Source organism: Phasianus colchicus, chromosome 5 (genome assembly GCF_987193195.1).
Source record: "Phasianus colchicus chromosome 5, bPhaCol1.hap1.1, whole genome shotgun sequence".
Lineage (NCBI taxonomy): Eukaryota > Metazoa > Chordata > Aves > Galliformes > Phasianidae > Phasianus > Phasianus colchicus.
The window spans coordinates 27,647,057-27,666,250 of record NC_143440.1 but is presented as its reverse complement, the minus strand read 5'-3'; the positions used below and the strand labels follow the sequence as shown (position 1 = coordinate 27,666,250).

At 40.1% G+C, this 19,194-nt stretch overlaps 1 protein-coding gene across 8 annotated transcripts in view; it reads right to left on the bottom strand.

Moving 5' to 3' along the window:
- The window catches only part of DPF3 (double PHD fingers 3), a 190,092-nt gene that overhangs the window by 41,691 nt on the left and 129,207 nt on the right, over positions 1-19,194 (bottom strand). For all 8 annotated transcript variants that reach the window (XM_090141082.1, XM_031593615.2, XM_031593611.2 and 5 more), the window contains one exon: positions 10,656-10,793. In XM_090141082.1, the coding sequence (XP_089997208.1) occupies positions 10,656-10,793 (138 nt within the window). The remainder of the gene's footprint in view (positions 1-10,655; positions 10,794-19,194) is intronic.

Sequence of the window (19,194 nt, the reverse complement as noted above, 5' to 3'; positions counted from 1 at the left end):
GTTTAAATAGCAGATCTCCCTAACATTTATTTTTCCCACAGCAGCCCCGTCCTGTGAAAGTTAAGTAATTATTTCTTTATATTTTGTTCCATCTACAGTGGTTGTACACAACACAAACTCAGCAAGCCCAGCAGTCAGTGATTTTTTTGCTCCTTATTACCTCACTTCTCATGTGAATTCCTTAAAATTCCTTACAGATACTTAGAACCCAATATTAACCCTCAGTGAAGACAGAAGTTTTCTTTTTGCTGGGCCCTAATTAAACTTCATGTTGAAGAGGCACTGCTGGATTTTACAGCTGAAAAGCCTAGTAGAAACCAGCTTCCTCAAAAACACACAAGAATTCTGTGGTGAGGCCACAAATAAAAATAGTCATCAAAGGTGTCTGCCAGCACCATAATAAGAAAAGAGCTCTACTATCATGGTGCAGAATCATATAATTGATTTAACACTCAACATATGCTGACTTAAATTTTTCCAGTGCAGCTCATGAGCTTAAGATCTACCAACAGTCAATCTGGAAATAGGACAGGGGATCTCATGAAAATACGTGCACTGATCAATTTGTCTATGGTGCATTGCACAGGCGGAGGGTTTTCACTGCCTGTGATGCTATTGAGGAGGTTCTCCTAGACTACAGACAAGTGAATAAGTATGCTTTTTAATAACTTCTTTTTCCTTTTTTTTTCCTTTCCACTTTAATTTTTTATGTCTGTGTTTATGTGCTCATCTGTTGCTTGTCACTCACAAATATGGACACCATATATGAAAAGCTGTACACAGATTAGAAGTTCTGAAGTTACATCAATGTTGTCTTAAACATTGCATGCATCTTCATAGCCAAATAATTCAGTACGGGCAATGTTAGCCTCTCCAAAGCTTTTTCATCCTAACAGGTGCAACAACTGGAATGAAACTTACGTCAAGCTTGATCAGTACTGTTCAGTGAATTAAGCCCCAGGCTAAATCACAGAAGGTTTGAGAATGAAGAGACTTGCAGATGACAGTAAGCAACCTGAATTCTTACTTTCAAATGTTAGCTTTTTTTTTCCTTGGTTTTGTGTGTGTGTGTGTGTGTGTGTATGTATGTGTTCATGTCCTTGCAGTTTTAAGTTCTATTTTACTGCAATTCACAAATGAGGAAATTAAGAAACAAAGCGAAGATAGAAAGATATAATGTGCAATATTCATGAGAAGCATATCATACACCAAAAGTGCAGCCCTAATTCCACCTCTTAATCAATAAAACTACTCACAAAATAAGTAAGGGAATGGATGCATAAGTGAAAGCAATTAAATTACTGGAGACTAATGTGTTGCTACTTTTCATTTGAGACATTGTAATTAACTAGGAATACACTTTTCTCACACATAAATCACAAAGTAGAAGGTGTTAGCTTAAGCCACATGATGGCTCAGCTAATGAGAAGTAACTCACCTAGGTGTGCTAGCTCAATCATTTTGATTGTGCCACTATAACCAAGGATTTTGTCTAAAAATGCTCACACAGATTCAGAAACTGTTTTAAAGTAAAGCTTTGAAAAACAGCCATGGTTTTGTCCTAACTTACGCAAAACTCTTCTGATTTTCTTTTACATTACAAACTGCAAAAACAGATCAAAAGCTTTGTGGAGCTTTGAGGAGTACTGCCTGAGCTAAGGTGTTCTCATAGGGGGGTGTACTTAAATCAGTACCTCTTGCCATTTCAACTTGGTCTCACTTTCTTGTTTCATCAAAGGCCCTGTCTTTATCTACATCTGCTCTCAAATAAGGAGTATACTGCTTTTTAAAATACTTTTTAAAAATGCATTAGGGAAGATCTGCACAGGTCAGATGATGGTTTCACTGTACCTGAAAGCTGATTCAAGTGAAGATAGGAGTCTGAAAATGAAGCCACTATTTCCAAATAACTTTGGAATGCTTTTATGCTGAAATACATTCCTTCATCCTGGCCTAATCAAGTGAATTTCAAAGTATATCATGCAAAGCTGAATAAATTTCTTATTAAAATATAGTAACATTATTCACAGGAGTCCTCCTATAAAACAGGTACTGTAAATTAATTCTATAGGATATTACACAGTAACTTTGCTCTGTAGACAAAACCTAAAGAGCTAAACAAATTGACTGAATTTAAATGTTTAAGATAATCACATAATCATAGAATGGCTTAGGTTGGAGAGGACCTTAAAGATCATTCAGTTCCAACCCCCTACCGTGGGCTTCTATCCACCAGATAAGAGTACCTGGCTCTGAATGCCTCCAGAGACGAGGCATCTACAACATCTCTGGGCAGCCTGTGCCAGTGCCTCACCACCCTAAGTAAAAAATTTCTTCCTAACATCTAACCTAAATCTCCCCTCTTTTAGGTTAAAAAATCATTCTCGCTTGTCCTATCGCTATTCAGACCATGTGAAAAGTCGGTACCCCCTCCTGCTTGTAATCTTCTTTCAAGTACTGGGAGACTGCAGTGAGGTCTCCCTGAAGCCTTCTCTTCCCACAAGCTAAACAAATTCAGCTCCTCAACCTTTCATCATACGAGAGGTGCTCCAGCCCTCTGACCATCCTTATGGCCCTCCTCTGGACTTGCTCCAACTGCTCCACATCCTTCCTGTACTGGAGATTTCAGGCTTGGACACAGTACTCCAGATGGGGTCTCATAAGGGCAGAGTAGAAGAGGACAATCCCTTCCCTCTCCCTGCTGGCCACCCCTTTACTGATGCAGCCCAGGATATAGTTGGCCTTCTGGGCTGCAAGCTCATGTCAGCTTTTTGTCCATCAGGACCCTGAAGTCCTTCTCTGCAGAACCAGTTCCTCTCCCAGTCTACATTCATATCTGAGATTGTCTCAACCCAAGTGCAGCACCTTGAACTTGGCATTATTGAACTTCAATAAGTTCTCGTGGGCCCACTTTTCAAGTGTGTCCAGTTCCCTCTGGACAGCATCCCTCCCTTCTACTGTGTCAACAATAATTTCAAATAATATAACTTCCGTGCTTTCTTGATTTTGAAGGTAGGGGTTCTGAACAGAATTCTAGCTTCCCTTCTTCTCTCCCAAAGTAATCAAAGAAACTAGAAATTACATTCCCTCTTTAATAATTAAAAAGCTGCCTGTAGTGAAATAACGTCAAGAAATTAGGATTTTTCTTTTCAACATCATCTTCTGGAGCCTCAAAACACAGTAAGTGTCTCAGTTTCTACCTCTCATGGCTGAAGAGAATACTTAGAATGAAAGGCAAGTTCAAAAGAAACAATTATTGCCCCTGTTTTTTAACCCGAAAACTCAGAATACAAATATTTTATGTGACTTTCCTTTAAAATGTGACCCTTTCATACAAACAAACAAAAAAGTAAATGACTAGAACCCCGCATTTTCTCAAATTTCTGATTTCTAAGTGAAGTTATCTTAATGATCTGGATTACAATCCCTAAAACACTTAGAGGTGGAAATCACAGTCACAGATATTTCTTCAACCTACAGGTACTACAGCGTAATACTCAGCCATGATGTAAGCTGTGCATCTAGGTCTGCCAGCATTTTATCTGTTTTTTACCTTGTTCACAAGTCTGGAAAGGCAGCGGAGGAAGAGGACCAGAGCACGTCTCAGGGTTGGGGTGGGGGGGCTTGTGCATTGCTTATTTAAATGGTTATAGTGAGTTGGCTACAATCAGACATAAATGCACTCCCAAAAGGAATTTTCCTAACACATTTTGTCCAGCTCTTACTTTTTTCTTCTGGGCCTGATCCAAAACCAATAAGGTCCGTTAAAGGATTCAATTCAATTCGAAAGGCCATTTACTCTGTTTGCAACAGAAATTTCCAGAGCACAACAGAGACCATGGGAACCTGCGTGCAGGACTGAACCAAGTCAATGCACTTTGCAACAGAGAAAAAGGGGCGGGGATTTGCCTTTTTTTTTTTTTAAATGAATTCTACTAGACTCTTTGTCTGACGCTGGGTAGGGCCCAGTTCTCGTTTCCGACACCTCCCTTCATCTCAGTGCCAAGGTACAAGTCCACCATTTGGCCACCTGTGCAGCAAAATGCTGGCCAAGAGCCTGCACCTGCCTTCGCAGAGTCCCTTGGAGGACCTGGTGACAGAAAGTCCCAACCTATGGCATAAGTGGCCTCATGTGTTCAGCCTGCCTTCTTCCCACCGCTGACAGCACTCATTCCTCGCAGGTCTGGCCCGTTTCCATGGCGACTGCAGTGCCAGGCTGGGCCTGCCTGTGGTCTTGCCACCTGTTATTACTTCATCTCTCAAGTGTAAGGAATTTAGGCACAGTCCCTTAATTTGCTGCTCACAACGCATCTGCAGAGGATAGGCAGGTTCAAGCAAGGTATTACAACAAAGAAAAAAACAAAAACAAAAAAACAGGTATTTAGGAGAGAGGGAAGAAAAGCAGCACTCAGACCATGGCTTTTTTTAAGTATAGCTTCTGAGAGAAGAGCAGAACAACACCTGGCTAGAGCCGCAGCCACATGCTGGTGACACTGCTGTGCTGATGTAGCACAGTATTAAACTGCATAATTTCTGCTTGGAGTGAGCATGAACCTGGGTGTGTAGCATTGGGAACTGCTGCTGCTCTGTTCCCAGCACCAAGCTCACTCCTGCACAGCCCCACACTTTGCTACCCTGGGTTCTCCACACTGCCCTCCACTGCACAGCATGAACACAGCTTTTGCTGGCAGCCAGAGAAGCAGGCTGTGCTGCTGCAAGAGATGCTGCCAACCACTCACAGGAAATACGGCCAGTTCACCCTGGCAACTGCATTTGGTCTCCTTTTTTGGGTTAGTTGGTGCTGTGAAGAGAGAGAAACCTATCGCCTTCACACAGTTTTCAGCAACTCCAACGGGCTGCCTTTGCTACACCCTCTGTGCACGGAGAGAGACAGCCAAAGAGCACTACAAGCTGCAAGAAAGGAGCGCTACCAGAAGCAGGCATTCTGGAGGAGTCACAGAAAGCCTCTAAGTGCAGGGGAAGGAAGAGCCAATTGATCACATCTTTTACAGGAATTGATATGGCCTTACCTTGAACAATGAAGGAATGGGCTGGAAGGTGGGCAGCGGGGAGCAGAGCAAGGACATACGACATGAGTTATTGAGATCTTGTAGATCTGAGAGCTCAGTGCTCCTGCATCGTAAGGCATACTTCATACAAATGTCAGTGCAATGATCTCAGATAGTCTTATGCAGGAGCACCTAAAACAAGGGCCAAAATCCCATTGCTCACAGTGAATCATTGAGAATGGACCATGATCTAACTCTCCAGTGCCTCATGAGAACAAACAGTAGGAAATAAGAACAGTAATGCAGCCAAAAGAATCTGACATGTTAAAATATAGATCTTCTGATTTTGTGAGGTTCCTCTCCTGACATTGGCCTCTGGACATTGAAATATAGCATTCCTGTCAGCACAGGGAATACAAGGAGGGATCACAGTGACCAATATGGAGCCAAGACTAGCAGCAGCCCTCAGCATTCATACAACTGGAATATGTTGTAAGCTTTGGCTCTAGAAACTGCTAATTGGAGGAATATGAGAAGGCAGAGCACCTAAGCTCAAATTGTATAAAATCTTTTGGGTCTTTGTAGTAGGCGTGGCGAGGAGACGGTGTGTGACGGGGTCAGGTTCCCTATGCTCAGGGCTTGCCAGGTGCTGTCCCACGATAGGACAGCGTGAATGCAAGGGGTGTAGACAAAGCGGGACGAGAATATTTAAGTGCCTGCTACATTTTAATAAACGCCATTTTGCTTCACCTATACTTGGGGTCTGTGTGAGCATTTGGCCCCAACCTGGTATGGGGTCGGTTTCGCTGGCAAAGCAGCACCTTATGGGGTGGAAAACGAGTGTTGCAGAGAGAACGGCAACAGGTCTTACTTGCTTGGTTTGAAATCTATGCTGAGGACAAAAAAGCATGGAGATGGCAAGAAAAAAAGTGAATATATATATGTATAAACACATAAATAATATCATTCTGCCACAAGAACAGACAGTATTGGAGCAACACATGGTGTTCAATTAGTCAAATTGGAACTATTTTCCTACGAATTACTGACAGGTGATTCTCTGAGAGTTGGACATCTAAAACATTGCATGTTCTGTCCAAGGAGTACATGAAAATACAACACATACACACAAACAAAATAAGCACACACACACACACAAAAAAAAAAAGCCCTCCAGACAAGTCAACCAAAGACTCCCTATGGGTCCCTGTAGATAATCTGAGATTTTCCAGTATTCCAAAACTCTAAATATCTTAACATCTCATACATAGGCACTAAAAGTCTGAGAAATTTACAACTGCAAACAGAGTTTGAGTGGAAATCATTATTCATTTCCAGCTTCTTTTAGTATTCTTTTTTTCTTCATTAAAACTAGCCCTAGGAAAAAAAAAAAAAAAAGAGAGAGAGAGATTAAACTAATGAGAAGTCAAATCAAGGCAATGTACATGTTCTCACTGAAAAGGTACCTCCTGCTGCAGGGTATCTTGTCACAAGGTGGGCATTGATGCACCCTTGCATTCAGATGTGGTTCCTACCATGGCCCCAGCGAGAATAAGCACCGAGGCAGGGAAAAAGTAGGCCTGATGTAGCTTTTCAAATTGATGCTGCTTGTGGAGAGGAACAAACAGCTCATCTCCAACCGAGGGGCTGACTCTCGTCATTTATTCATGGCCAGCCCCCTGCCTGGATGGAAATAAAAATGTTTCAAAGATGACTGCGTGGGGGAGCTGGAGGACAGCTTGAAGGCAAACTGAGGTTAGCACATTAATTTTTTATCTCTGGAGACTGGGTATCCAATTATGCTTAGAGTACACAAACAACTTTAGCTGGTCTCTCCAGTAGCGATTTATCCACATCATAAAATCTGCAATGCAACTGGGCACAACAGGCCAATACCACAAAATAATATAAACAGGTGGTTTTACAGGTTAGATGCTCAAGTTTGCAGAGTGACAGGAGTGCACAGAACTGCATTCTTGTTAATTAAGCTTACTGCAGGTAAGACCCAACTTGCACGTGACAGCTAGGCCAGCAACAGTCAGCACAATGTGCTTTATTTAGAATCATCATTGGCCAAAGTGCTTGTGGGCATAAGTTCAGTTGCTGTTTACTATGCAGCTGCCTTTAACCAATGCTTCACACAGCAAAACACCACTGAAGATTCTTCTTCTTTAACTGGGAGGCAGTTTTTCTCCATGTAGACAGACCATCCTATTCTCTTGGGAATTAAGGAAGTGCATTTATACTAGCACACTCATTCACACATACATTTCAATAGATAGAAGTCTAATGTAATTCCTATATCAGAAGTGTCTCCAAATTTGTGAACACCAGCTGCCCCCAGAGCTGGCCTGTACCCATAGAGTGAGATGGATTAAAACAGCAGGTGTTTTGTGGCAGTCTTGGATGCACCCTGAGCTCACAAATCTCACGCTGTCAGTGCCAACATGTGGAGGAAAAGGCAGCAGAAAAAATGCTGAAAATGGTGTGGGGTTATTTCTTTTTATTGGTAGACTTGAAGAAAAGGGGAGTTGACTTTTTCAAAGGTTTTCTATAATCTCTTTTTCACAAGTCCATACTCATGCCAAAAATCAGAAAGCGTGTCAATGATAAATGGGTGTGTAGGTGAAGGCAAGACTAAGCACTGAGAAAAGACTATATATCTGTGTCAAAGGGCTAGATAAGACATACAAACAAAGCAGCCAAAGCTCAAACAAAGCTCAGGCCAAGGTGTTTCAGGAAAGGCAAAAGCAAGAGAGTACTACTGAACTGTCTTTCCCGATGCAAAGAATAATCTACAGAAAGGAGAACAGCTGAGTTGTAAATAAACATTCTGCACCTCCCAAGAACAGTGAGACATTCCAGAGAAGCGAGACTTGGGGTTTGGGTCAGTCCTCTTCTTTAATACACATCTCTTCAGTGGCTTTCATTTCCAGATAGGTTGTTCCTATCTAAATCTCCTTTCCAGTCCCTGGCTAATTTACTTAACTATCCAAATTGGTCTGTGCAGGAGGAGAAGAGTAAAGATGAACGGGTTCGGGTGTGCAAGAAGCCATTAGGTCTTGAGCTGGCTCCAGCCAAGGCATCAGTAACTGAATCTTGTAGGAGCTGAGCTCCAGAAACATCATTCCTGCATAAGCAAAGCTGCCATTACTGCAGGTACTGCAAGGAGCAGAGACTGCAGAAGCTACTGCAGACACTTAGGTACAAAGGAAGTTCACGCTGCAAATGCCTGCCTGCCTGAACTTCACTGACCCAATGCTCACCTCCTACAGCGTGACAAATTCCAAATGGCTGGTTTGAATTTGCCTTGCCATTGCTAAATCAGGCTGCTCATATCTCTCTGACACACTGCTAAGCAAATAACCAGATCCTGCTCTATACCATATCTCTGGTCCTCCCGTTCAGTAGGTTGCGGATTAACTGTTTGGATTAAAATCCCCCCTCCTCCCTCCCTTTTCCCCCAAGCCCATGCAGAGAGGATTCTTGAAGCCCAAGCCCTGCAATACTGCAAACCTGTCAAATCTAATTCATAACACATGCCTAGCAGTTCTTAGGGGAGAGGAAAGATCTGATGCTCTGGCTCCTCACCATCCTCCTGTACAAAGGGACCATTTAATGACTGCACATTAGCAATGTGGACAATTAGCATTCACATGGAAGATAAATGGCAGCATAAATTAAATATCACCAAGTGAAAGAGCAAAGATGCAAGATCTGAGCTCAAGGCTGTAAACAAATAAACAGGCAAAAAGGAACAAACAGCGACTGCGACAGCTAAACCATTTGGGAGAGTTACCTTCCAGCGTCTGGGACTTTCCCCAGGGGTGATCTTTACATTCGCATAGCTGTTGCCTGTACCTCACTGGCTCCTGTCTGGTTGTTAAGCAGATTCTTTCTGTTTGGGAATCTGGATGTCAGAGGATTTTACCCCATTGGTTTTGTACTTCTGCCTGTTTTGGGATTTGTGCTTTAGCAGATTTCCTCTGCTGCACATGCATTACACAGACGCTCTGGGGGAACACAAGCCTGAGTAGCTCCTGTTCTACCCCTTCCTATACGGCAGAACAAACCTTTCTTTCCATGGGCTAAGTCCTACTGCTGCTAACCTTCCCACAGCTTTTCTAGCTCCTCTTCCCGCTAACTGTAATAAATTCTTAAGTACCAGAAGGATAAGGACTGCGACTGTCCTTGACCTCTGTGATAAGCTGAAGGGTAAAATACACTACCCTTCTTTGTCTGAGCATCTGTGCAAAGCCATTATGAATATTAATTCAATAGAGACTTGTGACACACCTCTCAGGTACATAGCTATAACTAAATATTGCAGGCATTAAAAAAAAAAAAAGCCAACAATTACAAAACTCAGAGATAATGTAAATACTAAGTAAACAAAAGCTACTGGCTGAACACTGACCGTCTCCAGCCTGCCTAAGCTGCTCTTAGTGCACAGACAGCTCAAGTTTATCAACAGCTAGAGGAGTCAAAATTACCTTTACTGTGAACCTACCAAACACATGAATAACTGAAAAGCATAAAAGTGACAGAAATACTGAGATTGTCAAATGGGAGTGGCCCTTCAAGCTCACACAGCGGCTAGCAGCAGATGCTTTGGAGGACGAAAACCCCCTCCCTTCATCCCTGGGGACAATTATCAATTATCTGATTTGAAAGAAAATGTTTTCCTACTTCCATAAGTCTTCCACTTCTTCATAACACATTATAACATGTTTGTCTGGATATTTCTTCCCTTAAGCATTTTATAGCTTTATTTGCATTGTTCATTACTCTGAACTAAGATGACACAGTTCACACTGTGATTTAAAAGGATGTCTCAAAAGTGAACAAAGGTATCTTCACAAATCCTAAGGTAAAAGTAACTATCCCATAGTATTGCACACTGGCAAATTGAGAAACAGCAGCTTAGAGACTTGCCAGTTTTATGAAAAATTAGTTCATAGTACAGTCTCCTTAATCTCCTGTTCTGTGCCTAAGAAACAGAGGAAGGATAGACAAATATGTTCATTCAGGCATTACTTTTCTTTCAGCCTTGCAGTGGTGTCAGAAATCTAAGCATGTGACTCATCTCACGTTCCAGCACTCCTTGCAGAAGAGAACTGGTATTTTTTCATAGATTTTCCAAAACCATAACTAAGAAGCATCTTTTGGTAAAGTTGAGTGTGAGGCTTCTGAGGAAGAAATGCAAGCATAAGGAGGACAGAAGCTGTGAATTTCATATCAAAAAATCTGAGGAAGGGATAAAGGTATCTTACTCAAAGGCAAAACAAAGACAGCCCCCTGAAACAGAAAGTGCATTTCCTTGACATCCTCCTAACAGCCACTGGGAGGTTGCTTGACAATGGGTGGGTTGGGCAGCTCTTCTTTTCCCCCCTCTCCCTGACACCTCCTCCCCACAGGAGCAGTAATGGAAAAGTGACTTGCTGCAGAGATAATGCTGGGTTTGAAATGAATTCCTGACTAGCTGAGCCAGCACTGGTGTGAGCTGCGGCTGATTAGCTCCAAGCATGCAGGTACCAATCACTCACAACGGAGCCAGGCAATCAAGCCAGCCTCCACAAAGCAAAGAACAGATGAAGGCAACATCCCCAAAAAGGATCTCAAAGGCAAAGGGAAAATACTACTCACGTTTGTGGTTTTCATTTCTGTGGACAGGAGAAGAGCGGGTCTCCTGCTCCCGGGCCTCATCACCCTCTTCACTGGCAAGATGAGTGTGAGCATAGTGGTAGCTCAGCCCAGGCCTGTTCTTGTAACGCTTGCCGCAGACTGGGAGAAAAGGAAACAGGAGGGAGGAGAAGAGAGAATGGAAACATCAGGACAACCTGAAACAATGACAGCATTCTTCAAACAGCACCCCCACCTCTCCTGGCAGTAGCACCACACATTCCATGTTCCTGCCTGAAATACTCCCAGTGGGTGTCAGTAAAAGGTAACAGACACCAGCCCTGCTGCCCCACATCCCCAGATAAGCACTCTTCCCATGCTGCCAGCAGCCCTTCCTGCTTGCCCAGACAAATGAGCATCCAGTCTCTGCAGCTCATACAGCCCTAATCCTCTCCACTGAGATAACTAACAAGATTGCACATAAAATTAAATGAAATGCCCCAGCTCTGATGTTGATGCTAAACAATGCACAGCAAGGGGAACTGGACCAAGAAGAAAGGACATTATTTTCTTGATTATTGATCTCTGGTAAAAGAAAACAAAATTACAAAAGGCTTTATTTTAAAAAGCAATAAATAGCTTTGTTCATAATTCCCAGTCAAGACAAGAAGATGGAAGTCATCCACAGTTTCTTCCTTGAAGAATAGTAGTGATTCTTCCCCATCTAGGTTAACTTCACATTCAGAATCCTAATGAATAGAATAAAATGTGACATGGAATCCTCCTTCTGAATTTTTGTTTGTTTTAAGACTAAGTCAACAGGCATTAAGAGAACAAGAATAAACAATTCAGGCTGATGAAAGGTCTACAAAGTGTATAAGCTCAATGCAAGGGCAAACTTCATCATAAAATTCATTATATACAAATAGAGCTTCTATAAAGATTTTAATTTGCGTTATTGTTCCTAAATTTCTCTCTTTTTATCTTCAAAGCATTCTCTGAATGTCCATTTTCTTTTATGTAGATACTTCATCTATCAAATCGTATTTGATACTGCCACTTTAGAAGACTAGTAAACAAAGACAGAAGCTTAGTGGCCTTCCTGCAGACTTTTCCTCCTAGTTACGTATTCAGTCACTGTACAGCTTCATCAGTCTGAAGGATTTCACTCAGGAATAAGTGTTATGTCCAGTACTCTGCCCACATTGCATGCTAGGAAGGTGTACCAGAAGATAAAACAGAACTCAGTCTCTAATTCTCTATCTTTATGTTACGCCTCTTCAAAAGATCTCCAAGAGGGAAGTCTCCATCCAGTCCTAAAATCTTCACTCGATACCTGAAATAAATCCTGCAGTGCATACAGGTACTTCCCATTCCACAGACAACTAAGTAATTATATCAATGTCATTAAACTCTAAAAAGAAGCAAACAAACAAGAAAAAATCATAAAAAGACTCACTGCAATAATTCACATCTAAGTTAAAAACTCCATTATTTTACTTTTCTGCTGCTGCTCACAAAAAGCCAGTTGATGTTCCACAGTGTAGACCAAAGGATAGAAATTTGTAAATCAAAGCCTAGTATAACGGATTTAATTCTCTGTCTCTTCTAACATATTGTTATTATTGTTTCCTTAAGGAAAATACTTTCTTTATTATAAACGTGTGATACAACCCCACGATATGAATAAAATGACTGTATTGGAGGATTAGATACTTCTATCCCAGTTTTCTCCATTCTGCAAGATGGCGATCATGTGGTTACTCTAACAGAACAGTTTTTTTTCCAAATGCAATGCATCCTGAGCAGAGGGGTTTTAAGTCTTTGAATTCCCTTGATTTAGAAATAAAAATTCCTGCAGAAGAGAAGCTGAGAAGGATTAAAATGCCCAGATGCATATGTTCATCCATTCTTTCAAGCATCTGCCCTCATCTGTGCTGTAAACCTAACTGTACTGACAGATTTTTTGAACAATTAGATTGGTATTCAGTGCATGCTGTCGTCAAAACACAAGTTTGGTCTCCCTTCTTCTTCTAGTAGCAGTCACAGAATCATAGAATTACCAAAGTTGGAAAAGATTTCTAACAACATCCACGTCCAACCGTCTACCTATCACTAAAATTTCCCACTAAACCATGTCCCTCAGTATTTTTCTACTCCATTCTGGAGAGTAGAATTACCTACTGCTCATCTGAAGTCTTACAGAATAAAGGACAAGCAGTGAAACAGCTGCTGACAAGGAGTAAAACAATAAGAAGCCAACAGTTCTGTATAACTTAGCCTCCACTTTTTGAATATTTGGAAAAGTGAAACTCAGAAGTCATCATCAAACCAAAGACAACTACAAAATTCTCACTGTTTAAATTATTACAGAAGGATAACTCTCTCTAATTAAGCAACTGTAATAGCATTTATTAGAATGGAGAGAGAGAGATTAACATTCCTAGCAGATTATTGAAGCATTTCAGTAAGTATCCTGCTCTAACCACCTTATTTGTGTGTTTGAAGATGGAAGTTAAAAATCATATTTTTGCTAGGAATTACTAATACTGCTCAAAAACTTCCCTGTGTAACTTACATTCAGAGCACAGACAGATGATCAGTACTGTACTAACAAAGGAGAGGCACCTGGAATCAACTATGTGATATATACTATCCAGTTATATCTTGTTCTTAGTCTGCTTGATCCTGCATTACTACTAATCTAGCTGTAAGAACAGATAATATCTAAAACCCAGTCCAGTTTCCCATTTTCAATGTTGGTGTTTGTTTGTTTGTTTTAATTTTGAATAAAAAATATTAAATGTTTCTAAAAATTATACCAAACTTCATTCCATTTAGGCCTACATGAAGACTTACCTATGATTCTAACCCCAATGATTCTAGCAAGATAAGCTGTTATCTTGCAAAAGCAAAGCATCCTTTAATAAAAGTCTCATACAGCTTTCTCCCTCAATGCACAGAAGGAAACTTGCATTCCCTGAAGAAACTCCCAAGGCTGTGGCCTTATCTCCACTCCCAACAAGATCCAATAGGGATTTCAGTCACAGAGCTTAAGATGGTATAGGAAATCAGACGGGTTTTCAGATTTTCCCTTCTCAAGCAAAAAAAAAAAAAAATTATTTATTTATTTATTTATTTATATAAACCCAACAGGAAAAATCAGCAAGTATCAATATAAGGCTGTAATAATAGGCTGTAGTAATTCTGCAGTTGGGCCTTTCTCACTGGCAAAATTGTTTGAGATAGCTTTCAAGGGTGATAGCAAGCTGAGACGTTCCTAGCTAAAAAGGAATTTGGAGGAATTTATAACCAGTGCTGAGGTAAAGGAGTTCTGTTTACACAGTTTCAGCAGATCCTATGGAGGACCAAATATTTGCAGCTTCCAGCAGCCTTTTTTTCTGAATGTCTAGACTTTTTCTCCTTTCAAATTCATGTTCTGTCATGGAAAGATTCTAAAACATGAGTCAAAACTACAGGGATTTCCTTTTTCCCAAGCAAATTAGACTTCTGTAGGGGAAAAGTTATCATGATATTAGTTAGGTAAAGGAATCATTGGCTTTGGTGATAGTTTGAAACCTAAAATAAAAGCTAAGTCTGAGCTTCATGGTTTCTCCAACAGATTGGAATCTTCCCAAATTCTTTACCTTTTATTTTTCAGATAGAGCACATTTTATTAATCTACCGTATCACCACGCTAAGAAGCAGTTTCTATAAAAGGGTGATCATTAATGAACACTTAGCTCTTATATAACTCTTCCCACTACAAGACTGGCTTTTCAAACATTAATTAATCTTCTTCCACATTCCTGAGTGGGAAATACTCATTTCACTTCTAAAACAAGAGAACCAAAGGGGGGTTAAGTGGCTTGCCCACACAGTGATCTTTCGTCATTACCAGGATTAGAATTCATGAGTTCCACCACCCAGACCAATGCTCACATCACATCTTTCTCATTCTCTGAGCTGACAAAAGCATAATGGGAACTGGTTCCTCCAGTCAGAAATGTATGCTAGTGATTATGTTCTAACACTACACAGCTCATACATAGTAACTGAGAGTGTGCCTTTCATAAGCATTGCTGGGTGGCCTTGCCTTTCTTTCAGTGGCTCTGAATGTTTTGTCTTTAATTTTCCATGCTGCGTAGGCTCATCATCCTTGCATGTGGTGGATTTCATCCTGAATCTCAACACTGGGAAGTTGACTTCAGCTTTAATTAGGTAGCCAAGCCCAATGAAAACAGCAGGAGTGTGTAGAACATAACCCTCTCCAGTTCCTCTTGCATTCAGAGGATATATTTTCTACAACCTGATGTGAATGCCATCTTAGAAACAAGCTGAATAAGTAAGCACTAACATGGCAGTACAGATCAAACAGCACTGATGAGGAAGATTTTATTAGGTTACCAGACACTCTCCTATGAAAGACTTTACGTTCCTTCCAAGTCTGAAATGAAGAAATCACACAACTGTGTTATGAGGAAAAAAACATAATCTGCAGACAGCTTAATCACAAGCATTGAGTACTTTATAAAAGAGAGTTCTGTTCTAAGTTTTGGCCTGTAACAGCCTGTAACTCTCTGGATAAGCAAATTTTCTATCTGTTTATGCTTCTCTATGAGTAAAATTAATATAAAATATTTCCCCTGCTTTAAAAGGAGGTTTAAAATCTATGACTTAAAAGATTTCCTCATCAAATATTTAATAGCTGTGTTGCTGTCATTTTGAAATTGTTACACATTTGGTCCTTGGCAGGCTGTGAGCTATGTTCCAGCCAGCTCTCCACATACATTTTGCACAATCTGTCACCAGTATGACACAGAAGGAAACAATTCATGTTTTTAGTGGAAACAGGAAATTGAGGGAGTATGAGCGGGTTTTTTTCGTTTTTCTTTCTCTTTCTTTTTTTATTGAATCTAGCTCCTTCACTGTCTTTGCTTTTCTCCTTTGCCTCCTGTTCTTTATTCTCAACTGAGTTGTGTCAAATACTAAACTTAAGTCAACTGCTAGCAGGTAGCCATTCGTCAAAATTAGCTTCCTGTCCCACCATTCTCTCTGCTCCAAACAAAACCCATTCCTTCTTTTGCACTGGATTGGTGATATAATTTTCACTGTTACAGCTATGTCCGCTGTCTGCACATCTAGGGATCTCAGATGTTAACACAAGGTATCTTGATCTCCACCGACAGAAAGGCATTAGGTTTGTACCTCTTTGATCAGCACTGTCGTGCTACACACCTCTTCTACCAGAGCAGTTATTCAGGGGACTTTCTGAGGGTGTAAATAATCTTTGTTTCTGTGTCCCCAGAGGGACAAGTCCCAGAAACTATCTTCTGTATTAAGATCACAGATATGCTGAGCTCCAAAGCAATGAACATACAGGTCAACAACGCCTATATCAAGCACTATATATTTCCATGTTTCATAAATAAATTGCTAGCAGAAACAAAGCAAAAAGCAGATACACTATAGGAGCAGAATCAATTGTTACAGTCAATTCTATTCCCCTCTTCCCATATGTCCCACTCAAGACTTCTTTCCTGTCTGATGTTGGATTTTTTAGTGTTAATTTTGTCAATGAATGCTAAGTACAGCAGCTATGTTGGCAGAATTGCTTGCTGGGTTCATCTGAATAGCCATCTTATTCTAGATCTTACTGCTTATTAACTACTTAGAGATTCACTAGAAAGGATAATACCAAGAGATGATTTGGGGCTTACACTACTAAAGTTTAAAAGGGAGCTGAAGTCATGATGGAGATTTATAAGAAGCATGTAAAAGCATAATGCTAAAATCAAAGCATTTTCAAATAAGCTTGTCATCATGGTATTTAACTGAAGCTCTGTTCTAAGAACCAGCAGTAGTAGTGCTTGACTCATTCATAATATCAGTGAGAATTAAGACAACAGATTAAGTCTCAGAAAATATAAAATCAGCCTACATCATGATTTACCTTGCAAGTCTTTGGTATTCCCAGAGAATCAATGAGTTAATTTTTAAAAAGAGTACAGTAGAATCCAGTCCACTTCAAGGAGAGAAGAAAGAAGGCAAGTGAAGTTATTAAAGTAATTACTAGAGGAGTCACTTCGTGATCATATACAGGAAAATAGTTCCTAAAGAGTAGGCCTCAAAGAAATACATTTGGCAAGTACTGCTAGAACAACATAACAATTAACTTTTTAAAAGAACCTTAAAGAGAAAGATTCTTAATTCCCATTGAAACTCAGTAGAATTCCAGCATTTGTTGGCAGAATCTGTGATACGTTTAATGGAGAAAGGAAATGGAGAAGAAAAAAATAACCTTAAAGCTTGGAATTTCAATACCCTGCCAGCTGACGAACTTGCAGAAAAATCAGGGGACTGTTTCAAATTCTAATGATTTGAATGTACAGTCAAACATTTTCATAAACAAAAACATGTTCTGAATAATTATTATTAGCTCATCATCAAGTTCAAAGTGTTCACCAAGAGACCAAGCTTTATATGATCTACAGGCACAATACAAGCAGATAGGCACTTAGTGGTACATTTACAGAAAACATTTTAAGAGCCTACCTCTGGTGGAAATCAGCGAGAACTAGGAGCCTAATCTTTTGAAAACTTCACAAGCCATTTTCTGCATCTTCAAGTACCTGAAAGAGTCCATTTTGGGCCCAATGCTTGCCTCTATTTTTACAATTAATTTGCAGGGTGGAATAGAGAGTGAAAGAATCAAACATGCAGAGAACTGATTCTTGGAGAAAATCTTGGAATAGTAATTAAAAATATATCACTCAAGCTTTATCAATCAAAAATTCTTTCAAACAGTAAAATAATTAGTAAATATTAATATGACATCTAGTAAAACATCAGTAAAACATGGTATAAACAGGAGAGGGCAGTATAATGAGAAAACTAAAGATAACAGATATTCAGCCTCAGTTGGAATAGGTGGGTCAGCAAAGGAACAAGAAATTATAGCAACTGGTCTATTAAATACAAACTCATACAGTGGACATAAGTGAAAGCTCTGCCACTGAAACATGAAAGCATAGCACTGGAGATGAGTGTCCTGCACTGCAAATGGGTTTACTAAATAACCTAAAAGATCAGCCATCTCTGTACCTCTCATAGGTATCTAACAGAGCAACTGGCACAAATCCAAGTTCTATAGGTAAATATAAGTGACATATAAATGTATCAGTCATTTATCTTTCTTCTGAGCTGCCTCATACTCAGAACAGCACCTTCTACTTAGTTTTGGCCACTGCTATTTAAATAAGATCCTTTGAAGATATTTCAGAGAAAAGAAACAAGCTTATTAAAAGATCTGAAGAAAACACAGCTGAAAGAAGCCACAGTAACTGTTTTCAGACATAGAAAGGAGATAGCAGAGAAAATTCACTTTAAGTATCTAGAGAAACCTGAAACAAAAATGTTTTTGACAAAAGAACCAGCTTCGACAAAAGACTGTAGGGATCTGTGTTTCTAGATATGTCTAAGGTTGCATTAGTCACTGATCCAGCAGAGATCATAAGAAGATTTCGGTCAATTCTCATTTTTGGACAAGGAATGGACGTGAATACATATTGCAGCCTCAGAGGAACTATAAATAAAGATTATCACACAAACGTAAGTTGTTACTCTACAATTACAGTATGTACAGAAATAAAACTAAAAGGAGACAAGGATATATAGGTAAAAGGAACCAAAGAGAAAGAAGCAACGTCTTTTAGAGATGGACAGGGAAATTTTCCACAGAGTGAGAGAAAACAAAGGTGGAAGTAATTATGTGTGTCGGTAAGTCACAGTAGGGAAATGAGATGAAAACAGGAAAGGGAGAAAATGAGAAGAATGAAAGCAGGCAAATGAGGATGGGCAGCAGGAAAGTTGGTAACTTCTGGAGATTCAGCACAAAGAAAGTAGCATAGCTGAAGGAAGTAGACATCCAGAGTCCTGAAGTTCTAGTGCTACAACTGACTGCACCTTTTAAACCAGAAAACAAATTTCTAGATAGAACTTCAGATATGCTCGCTCCCCTCCCCCCCCCCAGAAAAAGAAAATACATAACACGCAATATGAAAATAGTAAAATGACTTTCTAAAACTAAAAGACTTGGCGAGATGATGGTTCCCCAGTATATCATTTGGCAACTACGCAAAATCAATTCTTGTTGCACATGTAGGTATGTAACATTCATTCAAGCTCTTCCTCCTTTAAAATCCTCTGCCCAGTTTATCTTGAACAGCTGTGATAGAGTATCTTCAGCATCTCTGAATTGACACCACAGATCTTGCTTTGTTCCTCAAGCCTGCTTTTCACTGTCCATTCAGGCATCTGCTCTGTCTTTTACCCAAGTATTCAGGCTACATTTGGGTCTGCTATGATACAACAGCTGATCATTCTGCAGTGGTACCATTTCCTGCCTATACCCATCTCACACCAGGTTTTCCTGCCACTTCTGTTATCCAAGCTTTTTTTCTTAAGATTGGTCAAGGCACAATGCTGACCAGTGCAGCTGGTGAAAATCTGGCTAACTAGTTTTCCACTTGCCATTTTAATAAGATAAAGAATTTCATGATTA